Source organism: Chrysochloris asiatica, unplaced genomic scaffold, assembly GCF_000296735.1.
Source record: "Chrysochloris asiatica unplaced genomic scaffold, ChrAsi1.0 scaffold00120, whole genome shotgun sequence".
NCBI classification, from domain to species: Eukaryota; Metazoa; Chordata; class Mammalia; order Afrosoricida; family Chrysochloridae; genus Chrysochloris; species Chrysochloris asiatica.
The window spans coordinates 5818402-5841668 of record NW_006408638.1 but is presented as its reverse complement, the minus strand read 5'-3'; the positions used below and the strand labels follow the sequence as shown (position 1 = coordinate 5841668).

The 23267-nt window shown below is 36.6% G+C and overlaps 1 protein-coding gene across 1 annotated transcript in view; it reads left to right on the top strand.

The window, feature by feature from the left end:
* The window catches only part of ABI3BP (ABI family, member 3 (NESH) binding protein), a 317931-nt gene that overhangs the window by 62537 nt on the left and 232127 nt on the right, over positions 1-23267 (top strand). Inside the window, exon 3 of the mRNA XM_006868650.1 lies at positions 16067-16246. Within this exon, the coding sequence (XP_006868712.1) occupies positions 16067-16246 (180 nt within the window). The remainder of the gene's footprint in view (positions 1-16066; positions 16247-23267) is intronic.

Below are 23267 nucleotides of genomic sequence, written 5' to 3'. Positions count from 1 at the left end.
TTTTAAGCACCTGGCTTCATCTTCTATGCAGGAAGAGAACATTTTGAATAATGTCTGAACAGTAGACGATGATGCCAAATCCTTTTGACTTTCTTTTCCTCACCTAGAAAAGTTCAACTGATATATTAACCACAAATCATCACAGAAAATGTGATGTGTATAAAAATGTTTACATACAAAAAATAAAATGTATAAAAAACATGCAGTTGACATGACCAGAAATGTCAGCATTTTATTAATACTGAAAAAAAAAAAATTAAGCGCTCAAAATATTTTCATTCGTCTTATAAAAAAAGGAATTGCAAAGTTACCAAAATAGCAATAAACCTCAGTTACTGTGGATAAATGATTTATTTCCATGGTCAGAGAACATCAACAAAGGTATTTGATACAAAGTTAAAGTTATATCAAACTCACTTCAGTTTTAAGTATAAATAAATGATAATAAAATGAAATTTCTCCCGAACTTGTTAATTCTGTGTTGTTGTTAGGTGACATTGAGTCAGTACTAACTCATAGCAACCTTAGCACAACAGAACAAAACACTGCCAAGACCTGCTGCACCAACCTCACAATCGTTGCTACACTTGAGCCCATTGCTGCTTCCACTGTGCCAATCCATCTCATTAGGGGTCTTCCTCTTTTTTGCTGACCCTCCATTTTACCAAGCATGATGTCTTTCTCCAGTCCCTCCTGGTAATATGTCCGAAGTATGAGATGAATTCTAGCCATCCTGGCTTCTAAGGAGCATTCTGGCTATACTTCTTCCAACACAGATTTGTTTTGTTCTTTTGGCAGCCCATGGTGCTTTTAATATTCTCTTTCAACACCATAACTCAAGTGCATCAATTCTTCTGCAGTCTTCCTTATTCAGTGTCCAACTTTTACATGCATATGATGTTATTGAAAAATACCATGGCTTCGGTCAGGTGCACCTTAGTCCTCAAACGGAACATTTTGAATACTTTAAAAAGGTCTTGTGCAGCAGATTTGCTTAAATACAGTATGCCATTTGATTTCTATAGTAAACAAATATTCACATAATTATTAGAGACTAAAAAGATCTAAATACTAAAATGATTAGAGGTTCAGAAGACAATTCAGGAACTTCTCATAACTCAGACTGTTAAAGATCATTGTATTGTTTGGCATAAAGGTTGTTTCTTGCATTCTGGATAAATAAGAGTTAACTATATTTTTAAGCAATTAGTATAACAAGTTAAGTGGTCTTGTCTTTGTTGATGACTAAAGAGAAATGCCCCAGGTTTAAAATTATTCTTTGAATTCATAGCATATATTGAGCATTACTGTTAAAACAATATAGTTCATTTGATAAATTTTAACAATTCGGAGTTTTCCTTAAGCATGGGAAATATTTTAAAAATGTAAAAGTAAAATGACATTAGGAAGCAGTTCCACAAGTTTTAAAAAGTTCAATGTAAACTTATTATGTTATCCAGCAATTCTATACCTAGGTATCTAAAATATAGCCTCTGTCCACACTAAGATTGTACATGATGTTTATAGCAATATTGTTCATTATAGCCAAGTACTTTCAATAATCCACATAGCCATATCCATCAGCTGGGTAATGAATAAACAAAATGTATTATAGCTATACAATAGAATGCTGTTCAGCAATAAGAAGGAATAAACTAGTGACATATACCAATGGATGAATCTCAAAAACATTATTACATAACTAAAAGGAGGAGACACACAAGACTACATGTTGAATGAATTCACTTACCTTAAATTACCAGAAAATTGGAAAACAATTTTCTAAGGGTAGGAGGTGGGATTGACTGCAAATGGAAAAAAAGGAAACATTTTAAGGTGATGGAAATGTTCTCAAGTTGGGTTTTGGTGAATTTAGTGAATTCTATTAAGCAGTAAAAAATGTAAGTTTACTAAATGTTATTAGATTGTCCATGTACAATGAGTAAATATTGTTAAGTATCATCAAGTCTGTCCCAATTCATAGTGACCTTGTATAGGGTTTCCAAGTAACGACTGATAGGTTTGAACTGCAAACCAGTTAGCAGTTTGGTGCTAATTCTACATTACCACAACATGACTCCATGTATAAATATAATATGTAAATTATATATTGCTAAAATAGTTAATTCCATGGGTGGTACAAATGGTTAATGTTCTTAGCTGTCAGTTGAAAAGTTGGAGGCTTGTATATACCCAGAGGCACAATGGAGTAAAGACCTAGCAAGCAACTTCCAAAAACTTAGTCACTGAAAATGCTATGGAGTCCAGCTCTATTCTGACATACATGAGGTCATATAAGTCAGAATCAAATAAATGGCAACTGGTTTTTAAAAAGCAATTAATAACCTTATCCAGAGAAGCAGTAACACCAGAGATGGAGGCAGAGATGGAGACATGGAGAAGGGGAGCAGCTGAGGATTCTAGATTCATGGGAAGAGAGAGACTAGTTTCATGGTGGCCAGGAGGCAGACTTGCAGAAGGTGCCCTTTGATGGTATAAATTATTACATATACCTGAGTGTTAAAAAGAAAAAAAAAAAGAGCTACAGTGAATAGAAAGAAATACTGTTAACAGATGGTACATGGAGGGGATTGTAATCATTGTAATGAAACAAGGTGTATGATTTGTTGAATGTAAAACTAACAATCTGCCCTGTAAACTTTCACTCAATTCACAATAAAAACCTTTAAAAAAATGAGAGAAAAAAGTAATTAATGATTGTTTGTGGCAGTCACACAGCCTTTCAATGTGTCCATGATAATATTTGCTATATTTTAATATTTGAGATGCAGCTTTGGAGTCCCATGAAAAAGAAATATTATCTGGAAATTATTAGGATAGAGTTCTATAAACAAATCCATTTCCTGATTTGTTTGGACCTTCTGCATTTTAGTAGAAGTGTACAAAGGAGGTGCTAGAGAAATATTCGATCTAGAATGGACTTGAGATTCTGGAATTCATTTTACAGAGAAGAAAAATTAGCTTTAGAGAGGACAGGTGGCCTGAGATCAAACACAGTTAATGGCAAAATTGATGCCAGAACCCTTCCTAGTTCTCTTAAAATTGAGTTTCAGATGGAATGCCAAGCTATAGGGTTGATAGAAAGTGGTCCTTCTGAGAGTGTCCTTACATTTTATGGCCCTTTCTGCCTCAGTACACGAAGTCACTTGACCACAGTATTGTAACAGTTGGATCATCATCCCCTAGCCCATGGAAACTTAAAAATGAGACACTATCTATATCAGCACTGAGTATTCATGAACTGACCAAATTGCACGTCATTCATGATGATTCCAAAAATCTAAACAGTCATGGCATATGAAACCATTTGCTCCAGATCCATTTCATGTTTTTGTTTGTGAGACTTTATGAAAACAAAACAGCCCTGGGAGACTTATCTAAGAGAGTTTGGTGACTCCTCAATAATATTACAAGATAGTAAACACTTTTTCCATAAATTATCAAGAATATTTTAAATTTGCTCCATGGAATAATGTTTTCACAATGAATTATTTACTCTTGTATATGCAAGAATTCTCACATAGTGTTGGTGAAAGTTGTCTTTATGTTTTGTTTTGTTCTGTAAAACAATGTGATTAAGTCGTACTGTTACTTAATAGTATTTATATGTGCCCAAATTGGAATCATTATTGGAGTCCCTGGGTGGTACAAATGGTTAAAACTCCAGTTGGTAACCAGATTGGAATTATTAGAGAGAAAAAGGTAAAAGAATATCTGCCCTTTAGGTAAATCGCCCCAAAAGAGTGCTAATAATTAGAATATTGTTGTTGATAGGTACCATTGAGTCGATTTTGACTTATAGCAACCCTCTTTAGGGTTTCCAAGGAGCATCTGGTGAATTTGTAATGTCAGTCTTGTGATTCAAACTGGCCTAATGGTCTAGTGCTTATCCCATATCTGATCATTCTGAAAATTATCAAAGAGCTTTTATTTTTTGAAACATACTTAAAAATTATCCACTTTTATTTAATGAAATTCAGCCTTATATATAAGAAAGTCAGTATTATTATTTGTTGCTAAAAGAAGCTCACCTGCACCTGCGACAGAGGGAAGACAGTATCAGAGACCCCACTGGCAACCAGCCAGTATTTGACCTTCCAGTGAAGATGAAATCTTTAGACAGCTTTGTTTGCAGTTACTATTGAACACTTATTTAAGTTTTATTATTACTGGTGTGGCATTATAGGATAAGAACTGGACTTTGAACCACAAGGTTGGCAGTTCAAACCCACCAGCTGCTCCTCAGAAACCCTATACAGGATTGCTATGAATCGGAACTGACTCGATGGTACTTATTAACATTAACAACAACATTAATTGTTTATTGCAAATGGAACATTTATAGTTTTATTTTTCTGATATATTTGTTGCTGTTGTTAGGTTCTGTCCAGTGGGTTCCAACTCATAGAGACCCTGTGTACGATTTCCAAGGAGCAACTGTTGAATTTGAACCGCCGGCCTTGCAGTTAACAGTTAGTGCTTATTCTACAGCTACACCAGGATATAATACGTTTTATTCTGGAAAGAATATATATATATACACACATACACATTCTGCTTATTCTGAAAGGAAAGTTTATTATAATATCAATATTTTTTTAAAAATCAGTGCAATCGAAAGGTTGATGACTTTTTAAAATTAGTGGAAACACTAAAATATTTGTTTTAACAGCTCTATCTGAATAATACTTCTGAACTTGCATATGAGCAATTGATAGCCTGTTCCACAGTCTGCCCCTGACCTTGTTTTGGCTGATGATATGGAACATTTCCACCATCTCTTTCCACAGATGTATCAATTTGATTTCTGTGTCTGATGATGTCCATGTGAGGTTGGCCCATGACTAGGCAGTGTTTCATTCTGTTGTACATAAGGTTGCTATGAGTCAATACCTACTTGATGCCATCTAACAACAACAACAACATGTCTAGTCTTCTTTTATGTTGATTAAAAAAAGGTATTTGCAATGAAGAAGTCATTGGTCTTGCAAAATTCTGTTATTCAATCTCCAGCATAATTTTATCACATAGATGATGTTTTTCAACTACTAATACTGCCTCTTGTTTTCTAACCTTTGCATTCCAATTGCCAATAATTATCAATACATCTTGATTGCATGTTTGATCAATTTCAGACTGAAAATACTCATAGAATTCTTTGATTTCATAATCACTGGCTTCAGTGGTTGGTGCGTTCATTTGAATAATAGTGTTATTAACTGGTCTTCCTTGTAGGCCAATAGATATTATCCTATCTCAGACAACATTATACTTAATACTAGATCTTGAAATATTCTTTTTGATGATGAATGTGACACCATTCCTCTTGAGTTTGTTATTTCTGGCATGGTAAACCACATGATTTACAGATTCAAAGAATTTTTGTTACTAAAGCCAAATTCCTAGTGAATAAATGGAAAAACCAGTGAATAAAACTACAATGGATACATATGTAAATCACATATAATAAGTGATTAATCATAAACTCTTGGTAGTGATTTTATTAATCGCTCTGTATCAACTTTTCTATTATGTTTGATATTTTCATAACATGTTGAAAACTAACTCCTTTGTGCTTCTAAGTTTCTAAAGACATGCCTGTATTTAAAGACACATAGCTGATGTTCACCTAAGAAAGATGCCATACTGTCTGTTTCTGTAAAGATTTACAGCCTTGGAAACCTTATGGGGAAGTTCTATTCTATTTTCAAGGGTCACAATGAGTTGTGATGCACCGGTTAAGCACTCGGTTGCTTACTGGAAGATTGGTGGTTTGAACCCACGAGCTTCCATGCTAGAGAAAAGACCTGGAAATCTGCTCCTGTAAAGATTTTAGCCTAGGAAACCCTACTGGGCACTTCCAATCCATCACATATGGTCATTATGAATTGGAATAGGCTCCAGTGCAATGGGTTTTATTTGGTTTTAGCTGATGTTTAAAAATCAGGATAACCTTCCAAACAGTTTTATTACTTGTGGCTTTATGTGTTTTCAGAAATTATGATTATAGGAAACCATAATTCACAGTTGTTCAAAGACCAAAATATATATAAAATTCTCATGATAGGAAATTGAGCAGTTGTGGGTAAGATCCTTTTTTCTTCCATACTGTATTACATATCTGGAAATGCCTTTCAAAAATCACTGGGACCATTAATTTGACTTCTAATATAATGAATATGAAAATAATATTGCTTCTCAAACTTTAGTAGACATCAACATTACCTGAGCAGCTTGTTAAAACATGGAATGCTGGACTTCATCCCAGAATCTGTGATTTAATAGCTCTGGAATGGGGTCTATGAATTTGTACTTTCAACAAGTTCCTAGGTAATGATGATGCTGTGGTTGAGACCACACTTGAGAACACTCATGGAAACTATTCTACTCTCCATTAGATGCACATACTGCCATCACTCCTTACATTCAATAGTGAGAGAATGTAAACAAATCCTCCCCATGGATTTTTTAAAAGCTAACAGAAAATACATAAAAAGAAGGGGAATGAGTTTTAAAATTCTTAGCCTGTTGCATTTCTCCTCCTTTTTCACTTGTTAAAAGGATAGTAATTAATATGAAGCTACCTTTTCTCCTAAAACAGTTGCCCTTGAGTCTATTTTAATTTGTGATGACCCTGTGTGTGTAGGAAGTAGAACAATGCTCCATAGGGTTTTCAATGACTGAATTTTTGGAAGTAGATTTCCAGGATTTTCTTCCAATTACGCCTCTGCATGAGCTTGAACTTCTGATTTTGGGTTAAGAACTGAGTATGTTAAGCATTTGCATCACCCAAAGATTACCTAGTTTCCTATGGTATAGAAAAAAAGTATTTCAAAATATAGTTTGGCACTTCAGTATTTTCCCCCTTACTTTCCTATCTGCATTTGGCATGTCATCATGGAATAAGATTATTTTCCTAATTAGTGTAACAAAATTGAATGGACACGTCTTTATAGATGCTTTATTTCCAGTCCTCCCTTCATATCTCAAGCCTTATTATATTGTTAACTTTACTAATTGTGATACATTGGTTGTTGATTTATATGCCAGTCTCACTTGAATGTAAAGTCTTTATAATTAGAGACATGCCATATTTGAATTTGTTATATGTAAATGGAAGAAATGAGGAGGTACAAGAGTTGAATATAAAGTTTCAAAGGTCAGCTTGAGAAGACACAGTCAAATATTACCAAAAAATGTGCAAAGATTTGGAGTCAGAAAAACAAAAGGAAAGAACACGCTCAGTATTTCTCAAGCTGGGAGTCTCGACTTTCATTATTGAAGGAGTCTCTGGGAAAATTATTGAATGATACAGAAAGCATCAAAAGAAGATGGAAGGAATACACAGAGTCACTGTACCAAAGGAAATTATTGATGTTCAACCACTTCAAGAGGTAGCATATGATCAAAAACCAATGATACCGAAGGAAGAAGTCCTAGGTACATTGAAGGAATTGGCAAAAAGCAAGACACTAGGAATTGATTAAATTAAAATTGAAATCTTTCAAAATCATGAGGCAGTACTGGAGGCACTCACTCATCTCTGCCAAGAAATTTGGAAGACAACTATTGGCTGACCGATTGAAAGAGATCCATATTTGTGCCCATTCCAAAGAGAGGTGACCCAAGCGAATGTGGAAATCATCGGACAATATCTTTGATAATATAGTGTAAGTAAAGTTTTACTAAAGTCAATACAGAAGTGGCTACAAGCATACATTGACAGAGAACTTCCAGAGGTTCAAGCCAGATTCAGAAGAGGATGTGGAATGAGGGATATCACTGCAGATGTCTGATGGCTCTTGGATGAAAGCAGAAAATATCATAAAAATATTTACATGTGCTTTATTGACTATGCAAAGGCTTTCAATTGTGTGGATTATGACAAGCTATGGACAACACTGTGAAGTAGGAGTATTCTGGAACACTTAATTGTGCTCGTGACGAATGTGTACCTAGACCAAGAGGCAGTTGTTCGAACAGAACATGGGAACACTGAATGGTTTTAAATTAAGAAAGGTATGTGACAGGGTTGTATTCTTTCACCATACTTATTCAACCTGTATGCTGAGCAAATAATCCGAGAAGCTGGGTTCTATGGAGAAAAATGTGGCATCAGGATTGGAGGAAGACTCATTAACAGCCTGTGATTTGCAGATGATATAACCTTGCTTTCTGAAAGTCAAGAGGATTTAAAATATTTACTGATGAAGATCAAAGACCACATCCTTTGGTATGGATTTCATCTCAATGTCAAGAAAACAAAAATCCTCACCACTGAACAAATAAACAACATTCTTTATCAATGGAGAAAAGATTTAAGTTGTTAAGGACTTCATTCTTCTTGTAACAACAATCAACACTCATGGAAGCAGAATTCAAGAAATCAAACAATGTATTGCATTGGGCAAATATTCTGAACAAGATCTTTAAAGTGTTGAAGAGCAAAAGATGTCAGCTTGAGGACTAAGGTGTGCCTAACCTAAGCCATGGTATTTTCAAAAACCTCAGATTCATGCAAAAGCTGTACAGTGAATAAGGAAGACCGCAGAAGAAGTGATGCTATTGAGTTATGGTGTTGGAGGAGAATATTGGAAGTGCCATGGGCTGCCAAAAGAACCAACAGATCTGTGTTGGAAGAAGTGTAGCCAGAGTGCTCCTTAGAGATCAGGAAGGTCTCTCATTGTTCAGACATGTCAGGAGGGACCAGTCACTTGGAGAATGATATCATGTTTGGTAAGGTGGAGGGTCAGAGAAGAAAAGGAAGACCCCCAGCAAGATGGATTGGCAAAGTGGCAGCATCAGTGGGCTCAAGTGTGGCAACATTGTGATGTTGGCCCAGGACTGGGCAGTGTTTCATTCTGTTGTGTATAGGATAGCTATGAGTTGGTACCGACTCGATGGCACCTAATAACAACAACCAGGGCTCATTGGTAGCTAGTCGTTGTTCTTGTTAAGTGCCATCGAGTCGGTTCCAACCCATAGCAACCCTGTATAGGGTTTCCGAGGAGCAGCTGGTGAGCTTGAACTGCCAACCTAGTAGTAAATAAAAATACAAAATGGAAAACAAATGATTAAAAATACATATTCCCGAAAGAAAATACACATTTTATTTATATTTTATTATTGTTTGACATTAAGAATGTTGCTGCAGTCTTCCTTTGTAGCAAATACTTGGTCTAGATGAAGTTGCAAATCATTGGCTAGATGTAGTTGCTTCTCCTACCTCCCCAGACCATCCGGCTCTAGATTTTACAGACTACTTTTAGGAGAATTCAATCAAGATCGTGTATGCAAGTGGCAACTATATATGTTGCAAAAGTTTTCCCTTAAGATTGAGACTACTGATTTAGTAGCTGGTGGTGGTGGATATGTGTTGTGGAGTCGGTTCTGACCCACAGTGACCTTATATAGGGTTTCCGAGACTATAAATCTTTATGGGAGCAGAAAGCCTCATCTTTCTCCCGAAAAATGCCAGGTAGATTCCAACTACTGACCTAGTAGTTAGCAGACTAGATCGTAATCCACTATGCTATTAGGGCTTCTTGATTTAGGAAGTAGTCTATGAAAAAATTATTTTCCTACTTAGCTATTGGTTCTATTATAAAATAGATAATGAAGTTGTAGCTCCTTTGGTAAAGCTATTAGCTGTGCCAAATGGTACTGAAATGTCAACATTGGCTGGTTCAGTCTGTCTCATTTAGTCATCTGAAATCACCAGACGGTGAAATATTGGCCTGAAGAATCAGAGCACTGAGAATTCTGACCCAGGTGGAAATTGTGGTGGTTTTAGCTGAACTGGAACTCAGTTATACAAACAGTTGGACAAACAAATATAAAATGACCCATGAGGAAGAAAAGAAAAGAAAAATCCCCTTATAACTTTTGGCAATATGACATTTCTTTCTAAATTGAATAGCAAACATTGTTTGGCTGTCTGGTAACCATGATGAAATGTCCTAATGAAAAATTAACTCATTGACCCCTGGGGATTTTGGCTTTCTGGCAGTTGTTTTGGTGTGTCCGAATGAGAAGAGCGCTCCAGGTGGGCTGGGGTTGGCTTTTCATTTCCTGAACTCTGAGAGCACATGCTGCACATGGGAACATGCCCTCCAGCTGGCAGACTCACCATTAGGCATCTTGGAGTGGAAACATGCTGTTCTGCTTGCCCTGGAACAGAAATCATGCGACATTGTAGTTTGAATTTCTTGTTTACACATGATCATGTATGAGTAAAGTCAAATTATGAGTTTATTTAAAGTCCCCTCCCCCCCCCCCCCCCCCCCCCCCCCATCCCCTGGCACTGGAAGCTAGTCATGTGCTATATGGGACTTTTATCACAGCTTTTTTTTTTTTTTAAACTTCCCTCAATTTCTTTAGATGCTATTTTAATTTTGATTTTTAAGATTTTTAATAAGGATGTTTTATTGTAACTTCAGATTTATGTTTACAAAACACAAATTGGGGTGCCTTCTGTCTACCTCTGTAACTGTATACTATTAATTTACTGTTTCCTGAATACTCAAGATCTCTTTTTCTATGTTATTATTTATAGGTTATATCCCTGATTCGTCTGGGCTTTATGTATCTGGTGAGGTTATCAGTTTTGTAAATTAGGGAGCACAATGTTCAAAGTGTCTATGAGTAAGTCCCTATGTAGTCTATATCCTGAAACCAGGTCTTCCATCACCAGCATCCCTCATTTTTGTTGACAAGTAGAATCAGAAGGCATGGAAGACAAAAACCAAAGGCATGTAGTAACAAGGGCAGAGTGGCTTGTGGCTACTTGAGTCTTATAGGAAGAGATTAGAAAATGACAGGTTGGTTATCCTTTTCAAAACACCCATCATTGTAAGTAGCAATTTTTTACATGGTCTTTATAGGCATGGCTGCTTATACAACCACACAAAAAAGATGGCTTGAATGGTGCCATTTAGTATTTTGCAGTACAAACCTGAACAACTGTCAATGGCATCCCTCGTTCTGTATAACAAGCTATAGAGTTGCTGCATGTTTTCCACAGACGAGCGCTTTCAGAAATTTCCTTTCTGGTCTTGATAAATTTTATTTCCGCAAGGAATAGGGAAAAAAGGAATGGAGCCAGATTTCATTGATGAAAAATGTAATTGTAGAATTGAATCTGTGTACTAGATTTAATGTGCTTATTGTTTTTTTATTCTTCTTGTGTCAGTTTTGTTCATTTGTTTCTTTCAAGAAATTTGCCCAGTTAATCTAGATTGTAGAACTCCTGGTGTGGTACTGTGGATTCATGCACTGTGGATTCATGTGCTGGGCAACAAAGTCAGCTTGAACAGCCAGGTCGGTGGCTCAAACTCATCAGCCAATCCTCGGAAATTCTATGGTCACTCTAGGTCAAAACTGACTCTATGGCACTTAAAAACAACAACAATCTAGATTGTGAAATTTATTGACACAAATTTGCCTGTAATATTTTCTTATAAGTGATATAAAGTGATTATGAAGTGATGTCCTCTTGATCATTTTTGACAATTATTTTAATGTATTCTCTTTGACATACTTTTTCTATCAGTTGTTAGAGATTTATTAATTTGATCTCAAAAGTATCAGATTTTCATTAATTTTTCTCTACCATTTATCTATTTTTTTTTATTCATTTGATTTCAGTTTTGCTTTTTTTCTCTTTTATTTATTTTGTGTTTAATAACTCTTTCTCTGTTTCCTTAGGGTAGAAGCTTAAATCTTTGACATTGTATCTTTCTTCCTTTTTTGTAAAAGAATTTAATGCTATATTCTTTCCTCTATGGTCTTCTTTTGAATGTATCTCACAAGATTTTATATTTTACATATTCATTTTCATTCAGTTAAAATATTTTCTAATTGTCCATGTGAATTATTTTCTTGACCCATGGGTAGTTAGAAAATTGTTTTTGTTAATTTTCATGTGTTTGAAGTTTGGGTGTTTTTTTTTTCTCTGTGATTTTAATCACTTTGGAGTTGTCAAGTCTTTGTTGTTGTTTTTAAGTGTGGACGAGTTGGTTATGACTCATAGTGACCCTGTATAGGGTTTCCGAGAAGAGGCTTGTGGGCTTGAACCAGTGACCTTGTGGCTCAAATTGATCTTTCAGTCCAGCACATTGTCCTGCAGTGGCACACCAGGACTCCTAAGTCTTGCTTTATGGCCTAGGATATTTTCTATCTTGGTAACTTTCCATAAACACTTGATGTTAGCTGATATGCCCTAATACTGTCAAGTAATTCAAGTTTCTTGGTAATGTTTGAGTTTACAGATTCTCTGTGTACTTTTTCTGTCAGTCACTGATAAAGATATGTTGAAATTGGCAACATCAATTGTAGATTTATCTCTTTCTCTTTTCAGATCTTTCAATTATTTGCTTCATGAATTTTGGAATGCTGTTAGATGAACACACATTTAGGATTGTAATGTCTTCTTGACGAGTCGTCATTACATAATGTCCATATTTAAACTCGGTACTATTCCTTGTTCTGATATTAATATAACCATTTCAACTTATAACTAATATTTTTTCATCCCAGATTTTTATGATGAGCGTTTATAAGATATATAGTTTTCCATCTTTTTACTTTCAGCTTATGTATATATTTGTATTAAAAGTGAGTTTCTCTACTACCTTGAAGAAATTTAAGTCAGTGTTTTTCAAACTGTCAGTCATGACCTGTTTTCTGTACTGTGAACCAGTGTATGGGGTGGCAATCAACATTTAGAGAAAAAATGAAATACCATAGAAAATATTAGAATGTAGCACACGTAGAACGAATAAGTTTGCCTTTGTAAAAACTTTTTCCAGACATAGATATAGATACTGATGTAGATGTTGTTGTCCAAATGATTGAGACCCACAGCATTGCCTTGTGTTATACAGTAGAACTGCACCAGTTAAGGGTTGAGTTGTTTACCTAAAGGATGGTGGTTTGAACCCATAAACCACTCCTTGGGAGAAAGATGAGGCAGTCTGTTTCTGTAAAAATGTAAAGCCTCGGAAACCACTTTGTCTCTTTAGGATTGCTATGAGTTGGAATTGACTCACTGGCTGCAGGGGTCTTAACAGAAGTAGACCACTATGATTTTTCTTCTGTGGTTACTGCTGGATGGTTCTGAATCACCAACTTTTAGGTTAGTAATCTGGAGTGTAAATTGTTTGTGCCATCTATGAACCCCAGACATAGATACACAGAGACTTTGTTGTTGTTGTCAAGTGCCTTTGAGTCTGATCTAACTCACAGTGACCCTGTACAGGGTTTCTGAGGAATGGCTGGTGAGTTTGAACTGCTGACCTTGCAGTTCATACCAGCCTTGAGGTTGACTGTTTATCCTATGAGTCTACACAAGACTTAAATATTAAGGGTATTTTACACTATGGGCCATGGTCACAATACTTGGAGAGCTGTATCTATGTTGTTTTTGCTGTTGTTAACTTCTGTAGAGTCTGTTACAACTCGTAGTGACTTATATAGGATTTGTGAGGTTGGAATTATATGAAGGAGCAGTAAACCTTATCTTTCTTCTGTGGATTGGCTGGTGGGTTCTAACAGCCAATCTTGTGGTTCGAAGTCCAATGCTTATCCTACAGAGACCACACTGCCACCATATCTAGTTGTTGCTGTTAAGTGCTATTGAGTCAGTTCAGACTCATCACTATGTGTATGGTTTCTGATGAGTGGCTGTTGAGTGTAAACCGCCGACCTTGTGGTCCAGTACATTATCTTATAATGCCACACCGGGACTCCCATATCTTGATAATATATATATATTTTTTAATGGGGGAGAGGTTATCTTTCAGTATTTCCAGACATTCTTGTATTCTCAAAATTCTAGGGTGGACATTAAGTGTATGTCCAGTAACTGGGTTTATAGCAACAATCGCAACTTATCTCTAGTGGTTGTAAAGAGTAATTTGATCTTGCAATGCTATCCTACCATTTTCCCCTGATGTTATAACCTCTCCATCTTATTTGTTATTGTTTAAAGCTGCAGGGCATGTGTTTACTATTTAAAAGGCAGTAGACTGCTTACCACAAGGTCAGTGTTCAAAACTACCAGCCACTTCTAGGAAACCCTAGTTCAGGGTTGCAGTCAGTAAGAACCAACTTGACAGTACATAACAGCAACAACAACCTTAAGTTACCTACCAAAAAGTCACCATATTCACTAATGAAGACAAACCAAGAATAGCAGGAATCCATGTAAGGGTGAGTAAAGTGAGCAAACAGCAGGTCTTGTTTGAAGGGACTTAAAAAAGTTCATGGAATTAAGAGGTATGGATTTTTTCCACAAACTTTTTGAAGCCCACTTTTGTATTGCAAAATGAGAGAAGATTCTTTTGACCCAGACTAAATAAACCATGGAGTCTTGGTGTGGCACTGTAGGATAAGCTCTGGACTGTCAACCATAAACTCGGCCATTTGATGTTGGATCATGTATGATTTTGGTGTTAAATTAGTTTGACACATAAAAACATACAAAGCTTTCTGGATTTTTAAAATTATGGCTAAAGAGTCAATAACTAATTACTGAGCAAATATTATTAATATCATTTGCACTAATCTCTGTGGACAACCTGGCAAGGTAGATATTGTGATTAACCATTAATTAATAGGGAAACTAAGGCTCAAGCATGTTCCTGAGTTGCCAGAGGTCACACTGTACCTAAGTAAGTAGTAGGGCTGTGATTTGCCTCCAAAGACAAAAACAAAACAAAACAAAACAAAAAACAACATATTGCTTCCTCACAACTAAGTTAAGATCTTTGGTTAGTTACCCCTCTTATATGGCTAGAAATAAATAAATTCAAGGACTGGAAAGCATAACTAAGGCCTCTCTGTACCCTCTGCACAATCTCTGTCTCTTTGGAAAAATTCATACATTTATCTACGTAAACTAATTACCCCATTCCTAAGTTCTGCATTTAGACACTCAATGGACTGTTAGGCATCTTCATGTGCTAGTCTGACTGACCTGGCAATTTCCATGTGGAATTAAACATCTTTTCACTCTACCCTTCTCATTCAGCATTCCCTAGTCTCCCATTTTCCTCTTCCTTCCCTTTCCAACTGCAACAGTCAGAGTTCCATGAAGGTGGGGTTAAGAGGAGCATAGAGTAGGTGGGAGTTTTCAAGTGCAGTAATTCAGTTTTACCAATAAGAAATTTCAGAGCCTTTCACCATTCCTATAAAGTGAAATCAAAACCCAAACCAAGAAAACCAAACATGTTGACATCAAGTCAATCTTCACTAATAGTAACCCAACTGGCATATTAGAATTGCCCCATAGAGTTTCCATGTTTATAATCTTTATAAAAGCAGACTACCACATAGTTCTCCAATACAGTGGCTGGTAGATTCAAATTGCTAACCTTTTGGTAAGCAGTCAAGCTCTTAACCATTGAGCCTCCAGACTCCTTGTAAAAACTAAAGGTTCTGAAAAGTTGTGAATAGCCTTAAGGTCTATATGGTGCTGTGGGCTACAAACTCTATTTGAATGGCAAGATGAGTGGTTTAAGTTCACCAGCTGTTCCTCAGAAACCCTATACAGGGTTATCACTGTGGATCAGAATCGACTTGACAGCACTTAACAACAACCCATCAGTGAAATGACAAGATATTTGTAATATAAGTCCATTTCATTTTATCTCAAAATTAGATTTACTTTGGCCATTTGGGTATGTGTTGTATTTTGAGTAGCTATGTAGATTAGGTGCTTATCAAAAACAGTGCCTTCTCTAACAACTAACCTTTGCTCTATATTTGCCCTGGGTTGATAAAAAAGTAAAATAACAACAAAATCAATTAGAATCTGACTCAGGCAAATTTAAGTGCCGAGTAGAATAAGCTCTGTAGGATCAGAAGCAGATCACCAAGCCTTTCTTTCTAGGTGCATCTGGATGGGCTCCACTTTGAAATGCCAACCTTTCATTTCGTGCTTGAACACTTATCTGTGTCACCAGGGAAATCTATGCTCCAAACTTGTCCTGGGATATCAAAAAGGTGAAGTAACAACTACTTATTTATTCTTCTCCATCTTTAGGAAAAAGGCCAAGCCTAAAAGTCCACATCAACACCACGAGTGACTCCATCTTCTTGAAGTTCCTGCGTCCAAATCCAAATGTAAAGCTTGAAGGTTTTCTCCTGGGATATGGAAGCAATATGTCACCAAATCAGTATTTCCCTCTCCCAGCAGATGGGAAATACACTGAGGCTGTAGTTGGTAAGATGTTTGTGTTTCAGGCTTGGGAGGAAGGGAGGTAGACTATAATGTACAAATCTTGAGGGCAAGTACTATTTCTTCATCTGCTGACCTGAATGTCAGAATTCACGAATCTTCCTTATAATCGTAAATCAAAGCAAAATTCTCTACATTAAGAAAATATTTAGTGCATGCAGAAGTAGCCATCTTCATTCTTGTTAAGCTAACAATCCCTGACTATATAATTTAATAATGAATAGGGAAAATTTAGTTATAATGCATGGACTTAAATGTCTATAATATACTTTGCTTCTGTGGAATAATTTTCTTCTCTACTGTGTCTTTTAATTTTTTCTTGTAGACAATATCAACTAAAGTTTTTGGAGTATCTCCATGAGAAGTTATATTGCATTTCTTTTAAATTTGGAGTAGTACAGATAAAAAAAAAAGTTTAAGTTTTTCTATGTGTTATAAAAGAGTTCCAATGTAGCATAGTAGGAGTGCAAGACTGCTAACTAAAAGGTTGATAATTCAAATCTACCAGCTGCTCCGTGGAAACCCCATAGAGGGTTGCTATGAGTTAAAGATAACTCAATGCACTTCAAAACTCAACGGCACTTCAAAACAGCAATGCTGTATTTAAAATATTTATATTTCATCAAAAATGTTTAATTTTCTTAACATTTGAGGATGTGGGTAGCACCCTAGATCCTTTTCCAAAATAATTATTTGCAAATAAAATATTTTTAAATGGTGACATTTTTCAACCATTCATGACCATGAGATGTACAGTACCTACTTACATTTATTTTCTGCCTCTGGGGTTTAGTGGGAAACTGTTATCCCACTTTTGTTCATGCTGCCATCTGAAGGGGGCCTGTATAACTATGGGAATCATTCCACTAACTTTAGCACCAGAGACACATTGGAACATATGTTTCATACTGTAAGATAAGCTCTGTACTGCTAACCACAGGGTTGGTAGTTCAAACTCACTAGTAGCTCTTTGAAAACCCTATATAGGGTTGTTATGAGTCAGAACTGATTCAATGACACACAACAACAATTGTATCAAAATCCATATTACTTCAAAAACATTTTTAGTTTCATTCAAAATGTCTTCCATTACTGAAAACACATGATTTCAATGAAAACTTTAAAGCAGAAAATAATTTGGTTTTGAAAAGGTTGAATAATCTGGTCTTGAAGGCGTCCCTATTGTGAATGCTTTCAGAGGCTTTCCAAAGATACTTTAAGGCAAGATTTGTATTTTGCTCCACTGACTTGATGACACTTAACAACAGCACCAACAATAGGGTTTTCAGCAGGTGGGCTTGAACTGCTGACCTGCGGTTAGCAATTCTGTGTGTATACTACAGTGCCACCGAGGCTCCTATTTGATTTTTTGTGCTGGTGTTAAATGCTGTCAAGTCAGTTCCACTCATAGTGAATCTATATATAGTTTCTGAGGAGTGGCTGGTGGGTTTGAACAACTAACCTTTCAGTTAGTAGGTCAATGCTTATCTTACAGCACCACATCAGGACCCCTATATTTTATGTTGTTGGTAAGTGCCATTGAGTCATTTCCGACTCATAGCAACCCTGTATTTTACAAGGTTTTACAAGGAACGACTGGTGGGTTTCAACTGCGAACCTTACAGTTCAAATTGACTTTGTGGCTATTATTGGAAACTGTCAAATTAGGTCCTGGTACGGCTCTGTAGGATAAGTATTGGACTGCTAGTTACAAGGCTGGTAGTTCAAATCCACCAACCACTCCTTACTGCCCAGTCTTGCACCATTGTTACAATTATTGCTGCTGCCACTATGCCAGTCCATCTTGTTGGCAGTCTTCCTCTTTTTCACTGATGCTCCACATTGCCATGATATTCATGATGCATGAGAGATGAAGTCTCACCATCCTGGCTTCTAAAGAGTATTTTGGCTGCATCTCTTCCAAGACAGATCTGTTTGTTCTTCTTGTCAGTCCATGGTACTTTCAGTATTGTTTTTCCACACCATAACCCAAATGCATCAATTCTTCTGTGGTCTTCCTTATTCATTGTCCAAATTGTACACACACATGAGGCTATTGAAAATACCATGGCTTGGGTCAAGTGCACCTTAGTCCTTAAACTGATGTTTTTGCTCTTGAACACTTTAAAGAGGTCTCATGCAGCAGATTTACCTACTGCAATACATCATTTGATTTCATGGCTGCTGTTTCCCTGAGTGTTGATTGTGAATTCAAGCAAAATGAAGATTTTGACAACTTCAATATTTTCTCTATTTATCATGATGCTATTTATTGGCCCAATGGTGAGAATTTTTGCTTTCTGTACTTTGAGGTGCGATTCATACTAAAGGCTGAGATCTTTGATATTCATCAGAAAGTATTTTAAGACCTCTTTGCTTCCAGCAAGCCAAGTTGTGTCATATCACAGATTGTTAATGAGTCTTCCTCCAATCCTGATGCCCTTTCTTCTTCATATAATCAACTTTTTGAGGATATTTGTACAGCATACAGATTGAATAAGTATGGTGAAAGGAAAAACCCTGGCACATACCTTTCTTGATTTTCAACTACTCATTGTACCTATGTTATGTTCAAATAACTGCCTCTTGGTCTGTGTACTTCTTAAGTGCACAATCAAGTGTTCTGAAATACCTGTTCTTTGCAATGTTGTCTTGAGTTTATCATGACCCATACAGTCAAAAACATTTCCATAGTCAGTAAAGCACAAGTAAATATCTTTCTGGTATTCTCTACTTTTAGCCAAGATCTATCTGATGCCAGCAATGTTATCCCTTATTCTACATCCTCGTCTGAATCTGGCTTGAGTTTTGGGCAGTTCCCTATCAAAATATTGTTGCAGCCATTTTTAAATTATCTTGAGTAAAACTTTACTTGCATGTGATATTAATAATGTTGTTAGATGATTTCCACATTCTTCTCTTGGAACGGGCACAAATACAGGTTACCTTTCTTTGGAATGGGCACAAATATAGATCCCTTCCAGTTAGTTGGCCAGGTAGCTGTCTTCCAAACTTCTTGGCATAGATGAGTAAGTGCCTTCAGTTTGTTGAAATATTTCAGTTTGTAAGGTTGTATTCCATATATTCCTGGCACCTTTTTGTCACCAATAATTTCAATTTAACTTGGACCTCTTCCTTCAGTACCATCATTTCTTGATTATATGTTACTTCTTGAAATGGTTGAGCGTTGATAATTTCTTTCTGTGGTCTAGTGACTTATGAATTCCTTCCAGCTTCTTTTACTGCTTCCTTTACATAATTTACCTATGATATTGTTGTTGTTACATGCCATCAAGTCAGTACCGACCAATAACAACCCTATGTAGGGTTTCTGAGAAGTGGCTGGTGGATTTGAACCACCAACATTACAGTTCAAACTGACCTTGTAGTCCAGCACATTATCCCAATGTGCCACACCAGGACAATATTGCAAGTTGAAGCTTACCTTCTTTTTCTTTAATTCTTTCAACTTAACAAACACCTAGCATGTTCTTTTCTTTTGGTTTTCTAACTCCAGGTCTTTGCACATTTCATTATAATACCTGACTTCGTCTTCTTGAGCTGCCTTCTGAAATTATTTATCTCTTTGATTTCTTCATTTTTTCCATTTGCATTAGCATCTTTATACCGTAAAGCAAATTTAAGAGTCTTTTCGGACATCCATTTTGGTCTTTTCTTATATATTGTCTTTTTAATAGCCTTTTGCTTTCTTCCTATATGATCTTGATGTCATTCCACAGTTCTTCTGGTCTTCAGTCATTAGTATTTAATGCATCCACTCTGTATTTAGTCTCTAAATATAGGTGGGATATGTTTTAGGTTGTATTTTGGCTCTCATAGAACTTATTGTAATTTTCTTCAGCTTCAACCTGAACTTGGATATGAGCAATTGATGGTCTGTTCCACAGTCTGCACATGGCCTTGCTTTGGTTATATTGAGCTTGTTCTACTGTCTCTTCCCACAGATATAGTCAGTTTGATTCCTGTGTATTGCATCTGGTGAGCTTTATGTGTATGTTGTTGCTATAGTTAAGTACCATTGAGTCAATTCTGACCCATAGTGACCCTGTATAGGGTTTCCATGTGTATAGCTGCCTTTTGTATTATTATGTTCTAACCATTGATCTTTCCTCTTTGTTTCCAAACTTTGCATTCCAATCGCCAGTAACTATCAATACATCTTGACTGCATGTTTGATCGATTTCATACTAAAGAAGCTGCTAGAATTCTTCAATTTCATCATCATTGACTTTAGTGGTTGGTGCAAAAATTGGAATAATAGTGGTGTTAACTGGTCTTCCTTGTAGTCATAATAACACTTTCCTATCACAGAGAGCATTTTACTTTAAGATCTTGAAATGTTCTTTTTGATGGTGAATACGATGCCATTCCTCTTCAATTTGTCATTCCATCATAGTAAACCATGTGACTGTCAGATTCAAAATGATCAATACCAGTCCATTTCAGCTCACTAACGTCTAGGATATCAGTGTTTATGTGCTGCATTTCATTTTTGACAACTTCTAATTTTCCTAAATTAATACTTCATATATTTCAATTATTAATGGATGTTTATACCTTTTTCACCTCATTTTGAGTCGTGCCACATCAGCAAATGAAGGTCCCCTAAAACTTCAGTCCATTTACATCATCACAGTCAACACTATTTTTAGGACGCAGCTCTACCCTAGTTGTATTTTGAGTGGCTTCTAACCTGAGGGACTCGTTTTCTGGCACTGTATCTGACAGTATTCTGGTGTTAGTCATCATGTTTCAGTATATTGAAAGATAATGTTGTTGTTGTTAAGTGCCATCGAGTCGGTTCCAACCCATAACGACCCTGTACAGGGTTTCCAAGGGTGTAAATCTTTACGGGAGTAGAAAGCCTCATCATTCTCCTGTGGAGCGGCTGGTAGTTTCGAACCGCTGACCTTAAGGTTCACAGTTCAATTCGTAACCACTACGCTACCAGAGCTCCTATTGAAAGATAATAGACAGGACTAAATATAAGGTAGTCCCAAAATGCAGGAGAAAGCAAGCAAGAAGAAGGGCTTATAGTGTTGTGAGTTCCCTTTTACACTGAAGGAAACTGAACAAACTACAGAAATTGAAGCTCAGAGAGTTTAAATACACTTCCTAATGTTACTTGAAGGCTTGGTGGTACGGTGGTTAAGCACTAGACTTCCAACGGAAAGATTAGCATTTTGAATCCACCCAGAATTCATTTTGAATTCCCTGGGAGAAAGAGTTGGCACTTTGTTCCTGTAAAGATTAGAAAACCCTCTGATGTAGTTTTACTCTGTCACATACAGGTTTTCTTATGAGTTGGAATCACCTCCATGGTACCTAACAACGTGTTACTCAACTGTTAGATAGCAGGGTCAGGATTTTAATGTAGAAAGTAGCCTCTAGAATCTGAACTCTTAGCCTCTGTACTCTGTTTCTCAAAACTTAGAAAATGTTATCTGTTCTTCCATGATAGAAAACCCATATGCTCTGATGTGTTTTTTCCATAATGTCCTTTAAACACAAAATAGTAAAAAATGACAAAAACAAGAGGGGCAGGGGCATGTATTATGGATGAGGCCATTGGTTTCACTGAGTTAAATATGTACAGGACTTAATTGAGTCCCCAAAACTTGTTTTGTTCCACCCTTTCCACCATCACCATCTCTATTTTGTGCTGATGTGGCACTGGAGAGTAAGCACTGGACTGCCAGGCCAGTTTGAATCTTAGGTTCAGCCTTTCCTTGGAAACCCTATACAGGATTGCTATGAGTTGGAATTGACTCAATGGCACTTAACAGCACTTTCCATAAAGTCTGACCTCTTCTTTCCATGAGACCATTTCTGACCACTGCAGTCAACGTTTATGTCCTTCTCCATGAATGTCTTCTTGTTGTTCCTGTAAGTGCAATTGAGTCAGTTTCAACTCTTAGAGACCCTGTGTAGTGTTTCCAAGGAGCGGCTGGTGAGTTTGAAATGCCAACCTTGAGGTCGAGTGTTTATCCTACAACACCACACCAGGACTCTATAATTTTCATTACCGTCATTCTTAATATCAGTGCATTGTATTCCTTCTAATGTTGTATGTCTTACCTTCCTAATTTATCCAAATAGTAAAGTCGCTAAAACTATTAGATTGACATTTTAAAAAAATTCCAATGTTGTTATAAATTTAGAAGCACAGTAAAAAATGAGTGATCACATTTGAAAAAATAAAACTATGTGACCACTATGCCATAATGCTGTTCCTTGTGACATGTAACCTTTCAACACTATGTAAAAACTCCTCTTTGGAAATGATTCCTGACCTGATATGTCAGTGTCGACTTACAAAAATAAAAAATAAACACATGAGCCCGTTGCCATGGAGTTGAACCCAACTTACAGGAACCCTATAGGTCTAAGTATAGTTGGATCATAGGGTTTTAAGGCTGTAAATGTCTTATAGAAGCCGACTTCACCTTTCTCCCTCAGAGCAGCTGGTGGGTTCAAATCACAGACCCTTTGATTAACAGTCAAACCTTTTAACCCCTCTGCCACCTGGGCTCCTTAGTGCTGACTGTTGTTGTTACATGCAATCAAGTCAGTTCTGACTCAGCAACACTGGTGAATTTGAACTTCTGACCTTGCAGATAGCAGTACAGTGCTATACTACAAAGCCACACCAGGACTCCTAATGTTGATTGTTGCTGTTGTTGTTAAGTTAACCCTTGGGAACTTGCCTTCTGGTTGGTTCTGACCCATAGTGTCCCAATACAGGGTTTCTGAGGAGCAGCTGGTGAGCTTGAACTGCCGACCTTATGGTTCAAACCAGCTTTGCAGTCCAGCGCATTAACCCACAATGTCACACCAGAACTCTAATGGAGACTACAGCGTTTTTAAAAAGGAAGGGAGGCAGGAAACTGAAAGAAAGAAAACTGGCTGATTTGAAGAATTTGAGTTTGGACTGCCATCTGATTTGTTGTTGTTAAGTGCTGTTGAGTCGGTTCCAACTCATAGT